Source organism: Lithobates pipiens, unplaced genomic scaffold (assembly GCF_037356315.1).
Source record: "Lithobates pipiens isolate NorthernLeopardFrog02 unplaced genomic scaffold, aLitPip1_a1.2 Scaffold_18, whole genome shotgun sequence".
Classification (NCBI taxonomy): Eukaryota; Metazoa; Chordata; class Amphibia; order Anura; family Ranidae; genus Lithobates; species Lithobates pipiens.
Window position 1 is genome coordinate 372,985,538 of NW_027507758.1, and position 17,493 is coordinate 373,003,030.

General features: G+C 41.0%; 1 protein-coding gene across 11 annotated transcripts in view; it reads right to left on the minus strand.

The window, feature by feature from the left end:
• Window positions 1-17,493, minus strand: part of LRCH3 (leucine rich repeats and calponin homology domain containing 3) — a 151,216-nt gene that overhangs the window by 77,798 nt on the left and 55,925 nt on the right. For all 11 annotated transcript variants that reach the window (XM_077487690.1, XM_077487686.1, XM_077487687.1 and 8 more), the window contains exons 2-4: window positions 12,368-12,512; window positions 9,155-9,281; window positions 7,477-7,582 (exon numbers count right to left, since the gene is read on the minus strand). In XM_077487690.1, the coding sequence (XP_077343816.1) occupies window positions 7,477-7,582; window positions 9,155-9,281; window positions 12,368-12,512 (378 nt within the window). The remainder of the gene's footprint in view (window positions 1-7,476; window positions 7,583-9,154; window positions 9,282-12,367; window positions 12,513-17,493) is intronic.

Consider the following 17,493-nt stretch of genomic DNA (forward strand, 5'->3'; position numbering starts at 1 on the left):
TCACGGCACACCAGGTAAAGTGGCCCCTTACCTTACTGCTGTAAGGTAAACAGCAAACCAAACAAACAACAGGGTCCAGGGGTTGTGCCCTAATTCCTGGTAGATGGGTACTGGCCCCCTCGGCTGGGTTTTTTCACCTCAGATAATTTCCATATGGATCTTAAGCTTCAATACCATCCACAGAGGTCTTACTCATTTCACAGACCAACTTTGTGTGTATGTCCCAGGCAGAGAGCTTCTTGTTTAAGCATGCATTGTGTGTTGCACGTTTTAATATAAGGAAAAATATTTTATGAGTTTTTTGGAGATATTCATTTGAATATTTAAAGCACATGACACTTTTGGTTTATGATTTGTAACAGACTGGATATCCCTTTTCATTGATTATTCAAGGATTAATTTGTTGGAGAAACTTCACAACTTTGGATTATTTTCATATTCTTAATTGTACATAATATTTAATATTTATATTCTTACTATCACATATATTTATCTAAAGGAACAATTCATCACTCAATAAGAAGGAGACACTGCTCCTGGGAGTGGGTCACTCATTTAACACTACTATTTTCTATATAAGCACAAGGCACTTTAATTTTAATTTAGTATAGTTTAGCTTAACGTTTTCAGGTAGTGCAATACCATCTACCATTATTTATTATCACTTAACACTGTCACTATTTACATAAGCATAAGGCACTTTAATTTTATTTAGTTCAGGTAGCGCAACACCATTTATTTGATTTTTAAATATACTATCTGGGGGTTAGGGTTTATACCTCTGCCGGTGGTTTGCTGCAACCTACCCTTATAAATAGCTTAGACCCTTGGTGACAGCGCGGAGATACTCTAACACAAAAACGCTGTCAACGCCTCCAGGGGCAGCTAAACTTTGGCAGAAAAAATACTTGACACATGTAAACGGCCATTAATGCGCAAGTGCTGGGCAGAATTCTGGCCAAAGAAATTAATTCCCAAATGCTTGACACGCCAGAAAAAGTTTACATGTGTCAAGCTTTATTTCTGCAAAAACACAGTTGACAAGAGGAATGGCATTTAGGAGAAGTTAGCCAACACCCTGATAGTTTGATTGTCAAACTATCACAGCACTGAAAACTAAAAAACGGCCTGGAAGAATTTGTTCAGCAGCTAAGGTGTATTTTTGAAGCAAATCTGATGTGAATTTGCTAGGCTCAGGACTGGATTTTAGCCACAGCTCTGTCTTCAGTACTGGCCAAACCGTGTAGTAGGAGAGCAATCCGTGCTGAAACCCTGAACAGAATCCTTAACACATATGCAATTCAGAAGCATTCCTATAGAATGCCATAAGCCTGGAGTTTGCACCTGAACCACACTGCAGTGCTCAGAAAAGGCCCAGGGCTCTTTAAATTTGCTCTGCGGGTGCACTGCATATATAAGTGACCAGCTTCAAATGGAAATCAATATTATTTCACAGGTCATGCGAATCCGATTCAGTTAAAAAACGCAACGAATTTGCATATATGTGAACCAAGCCTTAATGTGTAGCAGGAATTTCTACCTGATAGGATAAACTTACATTGGTACTTTTTTTTTTTTTTTAAAGTTCCGTTTGTATGATATGTCTTGGGGGGGAAAAAAAACAAACATTTGGAAGTGTCAACTGGACACCATCCATGCAAGGCCGCTTGCCCAACTAGCAAAAACCTTCTAAATAACCCGCACCCCCACACCCCCCGCTAGATAATATTTTTGCCAGTCGGGCAGTGCCAAGCCTCCCTGATCCCCAGGTTACTGCAGCACCCCGAGTCCTATTCTTTGAGACCCAGCAGGAGCCCAGATTAACGATGAGATGCTGCTGTCAAGTTTCCAAAAGTATGACTTTGGAACCCAGACAGGTGCATGCCTCAGGAAGTATAAAATGAATATTTATTTTAAAGATTTAAAATCTATTGGCAGGCCAATAGAAGGAGCAGTCAGTGCAGAGCGTGTAGCCTTTCACCACTGCAGCCCTGCCTAGGTCCAATCAGACTACGGTGACATCACTTCCTGTTTCACGGTCCATGCTGGTCTGTGCGGAGCTGCTTGGTTCCTTTGCTCCTGAGCAACACTGTGATCCATTCCAGTCAGCGTCTCCATCCATTCCAGCTATCCAGAACAGAGGTAGGACCCGCAGAGCCACGTGGAATGCAGGACTGCACTTTTACTGACCAGTGTGCCTCTTATATCATCTTGATCCTTGTTGGGTCGGAACTGGGGGAGTCTGGTCATATTATCATATCCATTCAAGAACCCAGGCTGGGGGAACAAGCCATCTGTGGTTCTCTGTAATAAAGAACCATTACCATCTGGCAAGCGGCAGCTTGTACTGTGGTGGAGGTGCTGGTTTTCACATGTGACACACGTCCTTGGATTTACTTCACTTTTTCTTCACTGTGGAAGAATTTACTTTCCTCTGGGACTCTCTATGAACTTTTAGTAGAGTTAATTCTACTTTTTATTGATCTATTACGGTTCGATTTGAATAATTTTTCACATTTATGATACACTTGGGATAATAATATATCTTTATGGTCAGATTTGTTTAGATAATTTTGTAATATATATTTATTTAGCCTTTTTTTCTTGCTTTATTTGGGGGGGGGGGGTGTAAATATTGCTTTCTGAATTTATTTAGCCGCGATTTTAGCATCCAATATATTCTTGTCCTTTCTGATAGTTTTGGTATTGGAAGGTCCCCTAAAAAGGAATCCAGGGGTTGAGGGTCATAAAAAGGGATAGGAGAATAAAGAGGAATAGTACTTGGCAAACTCCTGCATAATATGCCCGGGTTTGCTAACCAACACACCACACTGGTCTTTGATAACTGGAATGCAGGTGATAGTCAGCTACCAGCATTGCCAAAAGTTTCCCATTCTTATCTCCCTTCGCAAAGACTGAGCACTTTTCAACATCTCTACACAGGATTGACCCGTGAAGTGTATGGATATAAAGCACGCCTCGCCTCCATCAGAGCTTCATACGATGCTCCTGTTGGGGAGTCCGCATGAGCCTTCGCGCCCTGTCGTTCCCGCTGCTGCAATTACATTGGTACATTTGAATGATTTTGTTTACGTTGGTCTTCACATTAGTCAGTTGGCCAATTTGTTTGGTCATAGATTAATTCTGAATATGCAAAGTTAGCCACACATTGTTGCATCACTGCTTTTTTAGATTCAGTCAGATTTGTCATTTTTGGATTTTTACTTTCAATTTGCCAAACACGTGGAGGCTGACAGCTCCTGGAGCTATTTGTAGGCGCTTGCATGTAATTGCTAGTGTAATGTCTGTATCCAGCAATCCTAACATTTTATTGTAGCTACAGCACAAAGCACTCTGCAAAAGTGGTAACATGAGTGAGTACATTAAAAGGGCACGAAGATTATGCGTTACCGCAATCAAGGAAGCTTATCAAGCTAGACAGAAAGGCATTTCTAGCTACATGTGAAACTATGTACAACTATGAACAGAACATGTAGTCATGGACTTTGTGTGGCTGTATAGAAGTGAAACTGAGTACTACAACAATAACTTTATTATGTACCATTACAAACCTATTACACATTAAAAATAGTTCTCCACAACATGCAAAGAATCTGATTACAGTTCACACGTGGACTTGATGCTGTTCAGGAATCCTACTTCAGGAGCACGTGACAGAATCCGTACACTGGAACCCACTCCTAATCTTTAATAGTAATATCAGCCAGTAGGGTAGACTAGAATTCATAGTATATGTTTGTAGCTCACAGAGGTGCAGATGAGTAAACCAAGGTGAAGCCACTGCCTCTCAGATGGAAACAGCCAATGGTCTTGTACACATTTTAAAAGGGCCAACTTCAGAATGGGGAACCATTCAGACCCAATATGAGCAAGTCATCATAAAGACAGCATGGTAGTAAAGGCACATATATTCCAAAGAGGGGGCTCTTGATAAGTATCTTAGAAATAAACTCAGTTCACATGAAACCTTCTGAACCCCTATGTGCAGAGCAATTTTTAATGTTGTGTAAAACATTTCTAATTGTACATAATAACATTTTTAAAGGGTACTCAGTTTCTCTTTTATATGTCCATAACTACATATTCTGTTCATAGTTGTACATGATTTGTTAGGCTGTGAACATAGCATACAGTCTGGGTTTCTCTTACGCCTTACATGTAAATCTATTATTGCCTAACCAACCTTGAAATCTAGTGCTTCATCACATATCTCATTTTTAATCATAGATGCACATTAGAAACTGACAGATTCTACATTGAGAAGGTTTTCCACACTCCATCCTAAATTGAAAAAGTCTGGGCTGGAGGCGCTGCGTGCACTTGAGGGGAGTGGAATCCATCCCCTGCTTATCCCATTATAGGACAAGTTGTTTAGTTAAATCAGATAATGTGAAAGCCAGGTTTCACATTCAATCAGTGTGCAGTGGTCTTCCATGTGATCAATAGGTGTGAGTGGGTGAGCAGGCTTTGGGATTAATAATTATAACTATGGCTGAATTGTGTTAAGCACAGAGGTTATCAAGAAAGACCAAACCATCAATGATGCCCACCAGAGCCATGGCATATATATGTGGAGAAGGCGGATAGAAGTGAGTGTATACACACACACACACACACACACACACAGTATCTCACAAAAGTGAGTACACCCTCACATTTCATTAAATATTTTATTAAAACTTTTCATGTGACAACACTGAAGAAATTACACTTTGCTACAATGTAAAGTAGTGAGTGTACAGCTTGTATAACAGTGTAAATTTGCTGTCCCCCTCAAAATAACTCACACAGTCTTAATAGCTAAACCGCTGGCAACAAAAGTGAGTACACCCCTAAGTGAAAATGTCCAAATTGGGCCCAAGTAGCCATTTGCCCTCCCGGTGTCATGCGACTCATTAGTGTTACAAGGTGTCAGGTGTGAATGGGGAGCAGGTGTGTTAAATTTGGTGTCATCATTCTGACTCTCCCATACTAGCCACTGGAAGTTAAACATGGCACCTCATGGCAAACAACTCAGAGGATCTGAAAAAAAAAAAAAGAAATTGTTGCTTTACATAAAGATGGCCTAGGCTAAAAGAAGGTTGCCAACACCCTAAAACTGAGCTTCAGCAGTCAAGCATGGTGGTGGGAGTGTCATGATTTGGGGCTGCATGAGTGCTGCTGGCACTGGGGAGCTACAGTTCATTGAGGGAACCATGAATGCCAACATGTACTGTGACATAGTGAAGCTGAGCATGATCCCCCTCACATTCGGTGACTGTGCCATAGGGCAGTATGCCAAAATGATAACCCCAAACACACCTCCAAGACAACCACTGCCTTGCTACAGAAGCTGAGGGTAAAGGTGATGGATTGGCCAAGCATGTCTCCAGACCTAAACCCTATTGGAGCATCCTTAAAACGGAAGGTGGAGGAGCGTGAAGTCTCCAACATCCACCAGCTCCATGATGTCGTCATGGAGGAGGTGAAGAGGACTCCAGTGGCAAACTCTTGAGCATGGAGTTCACCAGAGCTTAAGAGGGTTGAAGTGGTCGTAACCCCTTACAGACCACTTTAACCAAAAGGAAAGCCTAGATTAAGGCTTACCTGTAGGTGCAAGAAATATCTCCTTAACCTACATGGTTATATAGATATTTTCCTAAAAACGGGCACCGATGTCTATGGCACATGCGCGTCAGACAACGGCGCAGGCGTGCTGAGCGTGCCATTAGTGAAGGCGATCATGCCGTCACTGACTGCTCCTGCGCACATGCGCCAGAGTGACGTCATCACTGCTCTGGCCAGTCACAGCACCAGAGCAGCGATACCCGGAAGTCACTCTGGGTATCATGGGGGCGACAGAAGAGATTAACGAGGGTCACTTCGATCTCAGATAAGCAATTCATAACTAGCTAGTATGCTATGCATACTAGCTCATTATGTTTTTGTCCGGCAGGGTGTTTTTTTTTTTAGTGAGGGTTTACTACTTCTTTAAGGCAGTACTGGAAAATAATGGTGGCCACGCAAAATTTGGACACTTTGGGCCCAATTTGTACATGTTCACTTAGGGCTGTGCTCACTTTTGTTGCCAGTGGTTTAGACATTAATGGCTGTGTGATGAGTTATTTTGATGGGATAGTAAATGTACACGGTTATACTAGCTACTTTGCTACAATGTCTGTGTTGTCACATGAAAAAATATAGAATTTTTTTTTTACAAAAATGTGAGGGGTGTACTCACTTTTGTGAGATACTGTGTATGTATATATCTAGCTCCCACAATTGATGGGCCAAACTGAAATGAATAAATAACTGCAACAGAGACAGCATAGCTAAGGCAAAAAAAACCTCAAAAATTGTATAACGTGTCTATAGTTTGCGAATGGGTTTAATTGTGGACCAAAGATTTAAACTGTTCTCTCGCCCCCTCATTTATCACACAGTCATAAAAATTGGCATTACTACTGCGAGAGTTAAAAGGCCCCACATGCAATGCTTTTCTGCATGGATCATCTCATGCCAGCATAGTTTAGACATTGCTCAGAGGAAATTCCTATATAAACAATTGTGCAATATTTTTTAAGAGTCTGTGAAAAACAAAATGAACTCCATTACTACTAATATTTCATAACTGCAGAAGCAGAGTTTAAAAGCCCTAAAGTAGCAGTGGCATCTACAAAGTTTTAAATCCCCACAGGTTTAATTTATTATTGCATCAATATCTCCTGGTAGAAGATAGTAACCTTAGAAATACAGAACCTTTAAGGCTTCATGTAAACGGGATGTTTTTTACAACCTCTCCTAAACGATTATACATACATACACAATTTTATTTTTTATTTTTAAATAGCCAAAAATAAAAACGCCTGTAAACGAAACATGGCTAAACATGAGTTACTGCGTTTAGAAGCATTTGGCGCTTGACATGCCTCTAAACTCAGCTTTTGAACCCTTTGTGTTCCAAATAAGGCCTCTAAACTCAACTGCCTAGAACTATAAATGATCCTGTGTACATGTACTGATAAGATAACAGAGGAGAGTTCAGGAGCAGTTGAAAAAAATGCCCAACTGCATCTAAACATTGGTTTAGCAGCAGCGTATACAAGGCATAACTTGGTCTACTTAAAGTGGAAGTAAACTCCCCTATCATTTTCAGCCAAGGAAGCTGCCATCTTTGCCTCTGTTTAATCTTCAACTGCTATGGTTCTGCACATGTGATTCGTTATGACACCAGCCATTGGATGGTTTGATAGTTTGGCTGAGAGCACAGCCAATGTGCAGTTAGCATTCCCAGCATGCCTTTTTTTTTTTTTAAACTGTTTAAATCCATGGGTTTACTTCCACTTTAAAGAGTATTTGAACCAGACAACAGTGTACACACACACACACACACACACACACACACCTTACAAAACATACTAATCACCAATATTGATACAAAATAAATATATAAAATCCTATAAATATTCTGCTTACCTTCTGGCAGCTGCTGCAAGTGGTTTCTTCTAATATTGAGATCACGTAAAGATTCTAATTTGCCAATTTGGATAGGTATCGTCTGAATCTCATTGCAACTCACATCCTGAAAAAAAAAAAAAAAACCCTATATTAGGATAGCAATCAAAAGCCCTTCAACACTATGGCATATGCAACAATCTTTCATACAAAACTTGAATGCAACTTGCAATCATAGTCATGCATATAGAAAGCAGCAACAAAGTGAACGGTAGGTAGAACACAGCTACTATTCATTCACTATACAGGAAAGTAAAAGAATGTGATTTAGACTATGTAGGTCTTCTATTTAGTGATCATTTCCAGTATCACCTGCACAAAATATATGAACAGATTTGTTAGTTTTACATGCACCTTACAAATCAAACAAAAAGACTAAATAAAAGGTGTACTTGTTAAAATGCCTTTTAAATACAGTATTGCAACATTTTAAGTAATATAAGGTTTAGTTAACACTTATGCAGGTTGTGTTTTTGAATTTTAACACGCGTTTTTTATGTGTTTTTGTGAGGCATCTGTTGTCTTGCAGGAGGGGAAACCAGTAAAAACGCATCAAAATCAAAAGCACTGCATCTTTGATGCATTTTCCATTGAAGCCTATGGAACCAAAAAGTCCCTGATCCTTTCCAAAAAATGCAGAGATGTAAATGTGACCCATAAGAAGCCATGTTAAATGGATAATAGTGCATTTCTGTAAAATTTTAAATCCACTGAACGCATTGGTGTAAACCAGGCGTTAAAGTGATTAAAAAAAATAAAAAAAAATAAAAGATTTACAAATAACAAACATGTTATACTTACCTGCTCTGTGCAATGGTTTTGCACAGAGCAGCCCCAAAGCTTTTCTTCACGTTCCACGCTGCCACTCCAGACTCCTCCTTTTCTCAGTGTTCTACCATAGGAAGCTGCCTCCTTTAGTGCCACACCAGCAGGCTTGGCTGACTCTCCGACTTGTGATACAGCAGAGCGCCACTGATCTCGGGCACAGTGCTGGATCGAGAATGGGCTTGGGCAGGTATGGGAGGGGGGGGAATGGTTGCTTGGGGGGGGGGATCCTGCACACCAATTTTTTAAGTTTTTTTTTACCTTAAGGCATAGAATGCAAAAAAAGTTAAAAAACTTCTACCTTTACAACCACTTTGGGTGGCTGCATTCATTTTCTTTTCTTAGGCTTTTTCCTCCTCCGTTTTCTCCTGTTGACCCAGTCAGTAACACACCTTCTGTATTACAGTGCCTATACTCTGAATGAAGGAGCACAGGGGGCACCTTTAGACAGATACATCGTCAGCCTCAGGGTAGGGAGTGTTAAATGGACTAGCATATTTAGACTGAAGCCAAACTCCAGCTCACACTGCAGTAATGGCAACAGTATTTTCCATTTGGGATAAAGTTTTTCCATGAATAAAAGCTGTCTATTGTAAGCACCCGTCAGTGATAAATGGTTTGTCTTAACACACTAATTGCAACATTTGCATGACAGCTTGTCCTGTTCAAAAACTGACTGACAGAATCAGATAAAAACAAAAGGATAAAAACAAATACAGTCATCACATCAAAGTATTGGTAAGCTGCAATATAATCTTTTCCCTGGGGTTTAATACTGCTTTAACATGCCATTAAATAATCAATAAAATCGTACCAGTTCTGTCAGGTGTTTTAGAAGACCAATCTCCTCTGGCAAGGAGTCCAGCTTGTTGTTACTTGCTACAAGAACTTTCAGAGGTAGACTGCAGATGTGCCCCGGAAGTGAAGTAAGTTGGTTTCGACTTGAAGGGGAAAACCAAAAACACAGCAAAAAGGATAATTAAAATCAATCTGCTCAAAAATCATACCTGCTTTTAAAGAGTAAGTGTGGGAATGAAGAAAAATAACCAGACTGAACTACTCCAACATTGCAAACACAAATGTATTTAATGGATTTATAACATGGCTGAGCCACAATCTTCCACAAAAACACAGTAGTACACCAGCCTCTCTAGACCAGATAGTATGTTGGTGGCAATATAACAGACACAGCAAATTTGGCCCTGAAGGCAGTGAGCTGTCCTTTTAAGATCCGGTTCACACAGGGGCGACTTGTCAGGCGACTTAGCCTCATCTGCTATTTTATTTTTTTATCAGGACTGCGGCATTATGGCAGACACCGCAGACATTTTTTGACACTATTTTGGGACTATTGACATTTATACAGAATTTAGTACTATAAAAATGCACTGTGCAAATGACACTGGCAGTGAAGGGGTTAACCACTAAAGGGCAGTGAAGGGGTTAGGCGTGTCCTAGGGAGTGATTCTGAGAGGGCTGGACTTCAACACAGAACAGTGATCACAGCTCTCGATGACAGAGCTGTGAGCACTGTCCTATCACTAGGCAGAACGGGGAAATGTTTGTTTACAAAAGCATCTCCCTGTTCTTCCTCTCTGTGACATGATCACGGGCACCCGGCAGACCTGAATGCCCTTTTGCCTGCCAATGCCATTCAGCCAAAGTAAATCGGCATGTGCTGGTTGACGTCATAACATCGCGGCCATCCTCTGAACAATCACAGAGACTCCGGCGGACCAGATGGTAAATATCCAGAGAGCCAGAGTGTGAACAAAATTCCCAGTGGGGGTATAAGTAATGCCCGACATTCCCCAGGCTCCTCCAAGCGTCACGCTAAGCATGGAGAATCGAGGTGAGACTGGCCTCGCCACAGCAGCAAAACCGTTTGATGGCGTCCAATCTCTCCCTTCGTGTACCAGTTAGATGGTCTCCTCACGCATTCACACCATATTTTGGAGCAGGTCTCTGAAATGTCACCAGGTAACTATCCCTGCGCTTTCCTCTTCATCAACCAGACCGCACACTTTGTTTTTCCTCACCCCTTCTCCCTTTGGGGAAATTGCATGATCATGTGATTTTTCACCTTCTCATTTTCTTTTCTCTTTGTGGTATACGATTCCCTTCACTTTGCATCCACCACGCTTTTCACTTTTTCAGGCAATGGGTGTTGGTTTTTATAGTCCATGAATACGTATATACTGGTACCATTTACATACATAGGGGAAAAAAAAAAAAAACAAACACACACACACACACAATTCCATCTAGTTAAAAAAATAAATAAATAAATAAATAAAAAGAAAAAACCACAACACACCTCATACAATCCCATACACAATCCTGCATCCACAGTTGATCCGGAGAAAGTAAAAAAACCCCAGCAAAGCATACTCCTATTTGCTACAGCAGGGGGAAAAAAAAAATTCCTTCCTGATCCCCCGAGAGGCAATTGGATTTGCCCTGCATCAACTTTACCTATAAATGTTAACATCCATTTATATTTTATGTATGAAAGAATCCAGGCCTTTTTTAAAGCAATCTACTGAGCTGGACAAAGCCACTTCTGGAGAAAGTCTATTCCACATTTTCAGAGCTCTTACTGTGAAGAAACCTTTCCTTATTTGGAGATAAAATCTTTTTTCCTCTAGCCGCGGAGTGCCCCCTTGTCTTCTGTGATGACCTTAAAGTGAATAACTCAACACCAAGTTCACTACATGGACCACTTATGTATTTGTAAGTGTTAATCATATCCCCCCTTAATCTCCTCATCTCAAGAGAATACATTCAGTTCCTCTAATAATTTCCTCATAGCTGAGCTCCTCCATGCCTCTTATCAGTTTGGCGCTGGTTTGGTCACATATACTGTATTGGTCCTATATCATTTACTCTAAAGACACATTTGGATTTTTTCACCCTTGCCTGTTATGTTTGGAGGGTGATCTTGGGGTGTGTCGACGCACTCAATTTTTCCTTGGGTTCATTGCCTCAGCTCCTGGGATAGACTTGCTATGCAGATCCTGACTTTCAGCACTGCTTATTTAGAACAATTTATAGGCAAGTATTCCAGGGAGATACACATCTTGTTTCCCCTTGTCCTTTTTTTCTTACCATATGGGCAAAACACCAGTTCCTATTCGGTACCTTTTTTTTATTTTTTTCAGATATGCTATGCGTTTCCTCCTGGCCACAAAACGGGTCGAGCCTATTCAATGTCATGTTCCCAACACATAGCTTGACCTCAACTGTGATTCATCTGTATCCTATAACTCTTTTTTATTATTTCATTACCAAAAAAAGCATTTGGGTTTTTATACCAGCTACTTTCATGGAACACCATGCGATTTCAGATGTGTGCATGTACACACATACATAGTGAGTGAGTGTGTATTTTTTCTTTTTTTAGTGTCATTATTTAGTATAAAGATTTAAATACTCATGTTCAATCATTTATCACATTATGAGGTATGCCTTGTTTTTTTTATGCCAATTAAACAATTTACATAATTTATCCTACATGTCTTGTGCCTCACTCAATGTCCCAAAAATTTTTATAGCATCGCCTGGCACTCACGTGACTGGCCACTTCACTCCTCTTCCCCTCTCTCCCCCTGCAGCTGTCACATCGAGAGAAGAGAGGCGGCCGGTCACGTGAGCGCCGAGTGGAGCTATAAAATAAGGTATAGAATGGCATTTTATTTATAAAACACAGGCACCTTACTTTATCAAACAGAGGATTGTGTGAAAATAGAGTGACTAAACCACCACTTTAATTTAACAAGTCTGGAACTGAAAGAAAAACGGTTATATGAAAAGCAAGGAAGCAAGTGAAAGTACAAAGATTACAATCGCTTCAATCTGATTTGCTCTTGGAAAGCAGGCACATCCTAAACATAAAATTGAAAATTAAACATATATGTCAAAATAAAGTTCATCGCAAAATTGGTTATATCTTTTCAGGTGTGCCATGAAAAGTTTTGATCTTTTTGGTGCATGCAAGACAAAAAAAAGCTTGAAACAGAGATGATACCTGAGATTAAGGAAGGTCAAGGCTTGCAGGTTAAGAGTAGCTTCTGGCACATAGCGGATACAGTTCTGGTAAAGATTTAGGCTTTCCAGGGAAACATAATGGCAGATCTCAGCAGGAATCTCCGACAGCCTGTTCCGAGACAGATCTTAAAAAAGAAAAAAGAAGATATTTAAAAAAAAAATATTACTTGTTTTACACATCTCAAAATAAACAGTAGTTACAACATATACTCCAAGCTTCCTTGTGTGCCAAGTGTCAAGCCAGAAACCAGTTTATGAGGAAACTTCTCAGTTTTTCTCCCTAGATGCTAGGCTTAGGAAAGCCACAATCTTGAGAAATATACCTGAGCATATAAAGAAAAATAGGATTTTTGTACTCCTGGTAAAATCCCCTTTTCTGGAGTCCATTAAGGGACGCAGGAAGCCTTTACATTTTTGGAGGTTAAAAAGCAATGTACCTGAAAGATGGGGACACAGCAGTCAAGAGCTAACAGGTCCAAAGAAAAAAAACAGTACGCCTTGGATTGTCTGCAGCTCAAAAGGCCTGAAGGAACTTACTCCCGAACCTGGCATCAGATGAGGTCAAAACATCCACCTGATAGAACTTCAATACAGTGTGTGAACTGAAGACTAGGTAGAAGCCTTGTAAATCTGGTAAAAAGTTGCCCTGCTGCCAAAAAGCCCAAGAAGCACACACAGGCCTAGAAGAATGCACCTGGACAGCAAAGGGTAGAACTTGATGCTTGAGAACATAAGCTTGAATGATGGTCAAGTGAGGATGGAGTGTGGGACACACACAGGAGGTTTGGGAGCGAGCCCGCACGAGAGCCCACATAGCAAACGGCTTGCTATGGTTAGCACTCGGGGGGGCTTGGGGGGGGGGGGGGTTTCAGGAGTGACGGCGGGGGGACCCGAGAAGAGGAAAATTGGGGCTGCTCTGTGCAGAAAAATGGAAAGTTTGCAATACTTTTATTAGTCCTGAGAGCCAAGTGCTGCCCCGAACCAAGCTGTGGGAAGAACAGGATTTGCCCAACAGAAAAACTTCAAGGCTAAAAGCCCCGAGACGAAAACCAAGTGAAGTATGCTTTCCATGTCTAATGATACACCTTGCAGAAAGCAGCCTTCCTAGATTTTAGATCATAGGAAACATGGATTCAGAGATGTCCCATCTCTCAACAGTCATGCCATCAAAGCCAGGGACCAAGAAGTAGTATGGCAAATTGGCACTAAGCCCTGAGCCCACCCACTTGTGTGACAACAGCGAATAAAAATTCGCTATTGTGTTCCTTAGTCTCCTCCCGGCCAATCAGGAAGCGGGTCTTAAACCCAAATTGACAGAGGAGAAGCAATGGTATTGGGTGCCGTGGAGGAGACACAGGGCGAGGCCTCCGAGGAAGTCGGTTTGCAGCGCCCCCCCCCCCCCCTCTAAAAAATGGAGCACCAGCCACCACTGCCCTCTACTCTACATTATAGAAAATTGGAGAGAAGCGGGTATCATAATTCTGTTTAAGGGTGACAAAGATGCTCCTACATAGATACAAAGAGGACTTAAAGACTGATGTAAAATGTACAATGTATATGTGAAGCGCTGCGTAAACGGACTATATAAGTAATGGAAATAGGATCCCTAGGTAAAAAAAGGGGAAAATCTCTGAAAGAAAACAAATGCAGTTACCACATAAGGGCTGATAAACAGAATACATTTTTGTTTTGGGTTTTGATAGATTTATTTTGGTTCTTCTATTTTATTTTATTTTTTTTACAAGATAATTAAAGAAAAAAATGACATTTTGTATTACAAAATGGCACAGTATCTTTTTCCCTTTGGATGTAGAGAAGGGATTAAGGCCTAATTGTTTGTTTTTGCACAGTGGACAGTACTTCCATTCAATGAGAATTGTCCCTTGTGCTGGTGGCTGCTGTCTTGAAATCTGAAGTCCTCTGCTCCAAACTCCCACCCCCCCCATACCCCAGCTGTGGTAATCTTCTGGTGCTGCCGGGATTATTACAGATAATGATTTTCATTCACTCGTCCAACCATGCACTTTTCACTGATGGAAACTATAGTACAGATTCTATGAATGCAGGGGGATACTGGATAGGACAGGCATAGTCGGCACTATTGCCAATGACGGGTCCTGAGGCTGTACTAACTTCCACAGCACCAGAAGATCACCGCTGTAGGAGTACTGGGAATGTGGGTGGGTCCAGAGGACTTTTAAACTTAAGCTGGCCATACACCTATAGATTATCTGCAGATTTTCTATGGCTAGATGGAAAAGTGGGAGATTCCTCCATCCACACAGTTTAGCGAACATTGAGAAATCTGTTGTACTTTTTCCATCTAACCATAGAAAATCTGCAGATAATCTATAGGTGTATGGCCAGCTTAAGACGGCACTCTCCAGCACAAGTGATGTTTCTCAGGAAATAAAGAAACCTAAGGAAATGCTCTGGGCTTCTTGGAGGGAATAATGCTACAAATACAGTACAGGAAGATGGCGGCGAGCCAATACCCGCAGCTCTTAATTTACAATGTGGTTTGGTTACATCACCATGTAAAGAGACATCCCCCCCACACAAAAAAAATTGCTTCCTCCTGTAGCAATTTATATACACCACAAATAAATGTACTTCTGTAAACAATGGTTCCTTTTTCTTAAAGCTGAACTCCAATTATAAAGAATTTTTAATACTTTTTAGACCCCGTCCATTTGCTTTTGAAAGGAAGTAAACCCTGGTGGTTTTTCTTCCCTGCAAAGTAAAGGCATAATGTGCTAGTATGCATCGCCTGCTAGCACATTATGCGACACCTGCAAACGAAGCCTGTGTCGTCCCCGCTACAAGCCGCATCCATCTTCGTCCGTCGTCCTTCCAGGGTCATGTGACGTCACTCCCACACGTGCACGGGAGTTACCGGTCATGGTACGCGCTCCTGAAGAAATGGTACGGGCGGCCGTTCCTTCAGAGCACATGCGTAATCGGCGCAGTATGCAATATCTCCTTAACGGCGTACGTTTAGAAGATATTTACAGTACCTATAGGTAAGCTTTATACTAGGCTTACCTATTAGGTACAACTTACACAGGATTATAACCTCTTTAAAGTGTTAATAAATCTAAATTTATAAATGAGCAGGCAGCTCTATATTGGATTAGAGACAAGCTATGTCTCCTCGAAAGAACAAACACACACACACACACACACACAACAGGCTAAACTTTTTTTCATTTTGGATAGAACAATAACCCGCCAGATTTTTTTTTTTGTTCGCCATCTGTGTCTCATTGCAGCGATTTCCCTTAATTTCTTGTGCTATTGACAAAAGGGAAGGGAGAGTAAATCCCTACAAATTAAGGTAATTCCTTGGGGATCCCAAGGTCACCAGAACAAGTGCCCATTAAAAGATTTGGGATTTTCTTTTACTTTTAATGATAAAGGTAAATGAGACAAATGGAAAGGGTGAATCTCCTTAATGGGGGCACAGAAAGCAATAAAAACCGACAAGAGTTTTAATCCCTCTCCACTCTTTCCAAAAGTTAAAAAAAAAAAAAAAAAAAAAAAAAAAAAAATTGTTGCCTATAGTTATACCAGTTGTGTGAAAAAATTTGTCCCCTTCCTGATTTTTATTTTTTTTTGCATATTTCTCACGCTGATTCAGATCAAACAAAATTTTAAATGTTACATAAAAGATAACCCAAGTAAATCCAAGATGTCGTTTTTAGTTTAAAAAAGGGAAACAAGAAGTTCAAACCAGCCTGGCCCTGTGTGAAAAAGTAATTGTCCCCTCCCATGCTGAATCATGAATGAACTGTGATTAACTACAATTTTTTGGAAAGCTAATTTACATTTCACTTGCCACACCCAGGCCTGATTATTGCCAGACCTTTTCAATCAAGAAATCACATAAATAGAAGTTGTCTGACAAGGTGAAGCACAATACTAGATCACAAAAAGCCACACATCATTCCACAATCTAAAAAAATTTAAGAACAGATTAGAAACAAAGTGAAACACATGTATCGGTCTAGGAAGTCTTTGGAACACCAGTGAACCACGGGCAGAGCCATTATCCACAAATGGAGAGAACTTGGAACAGTGGTGAACCTTCTGAGGAGTGAAGGCCTACAAAAATTACTCCCAAGAATATGACGACGACGACTCATCCAGGTGGTCATAAAAGAACCCAAAACAACATCTAAAAGAACTGCAGGCCTCACTTGCCTCAGGTAAGATCAGTGTTCATGCAAAAATGGCATCCATGGGAGAGTTCCAAGGCCAAAGCCACGGATGACCAAACAACAACACAAAGGCTCATCTCACATTTACCAAAAAAACATCTCGATTAACCTCAAGACTTTCAGGCAAATATTCTGTGGACTGAAACATTTTTACTTTTTCTAAGGTGTGCGCCTCATTAAATCTAGCATAAAACAAATACAGCATTTCATAACAAGACCATCATACCAACAGTCAGACATGGTGGTGGTAGCATTATAGTCTGGGGCTGCTTTGCAGCTTCAGGACCTGGACGACTTCCCATAATTGATGGAACCATGAATTCTGAGCTCTACCAGAAAATCCTAAAGGAGAATGTCCGCCCATCAGTTTGTGACCTCAAGCTCAAGTGCACTTGGGTTATGCAGCAGGGCAATGATCCGAAACACAACAGCAAGTCCACCTCCAAATGGTTCAAACAAAGCAAAATTTAGGTTTTGGAATGGCCTGGTCAAAGCCTGGACTTAAATTAAAACAATTCTGCAAAGAGTGGGCCAAAATTGCTCCACGTGAAAGGCTCATTGCCAGTTATTGCAAACGCTTGATTGCAGTTGTTGCTGCCAAGGGTGGCGCAACCAGTTATTAGGTTTAGGGGGCAATTACTTTTCACACAAAGCCAGGCAGGTTTGGACAGCTTTCTTAACTTAACAAATTAAACCATCATTTAAAAACTGCATTTTGTATTTACTCCAGGGCTCAACAAACCCCAGGCGCCAGGTCACCAATGTGACCAGAAATCGCAACCTGGCGCCTAAGCTGCCACCAGTCCACTCACTATCGATACCCCAGACATGCAGCGCATGAACACTGACTGCCGTCCTCTCTCCTCCACACTCAGCGGCGCCGCGC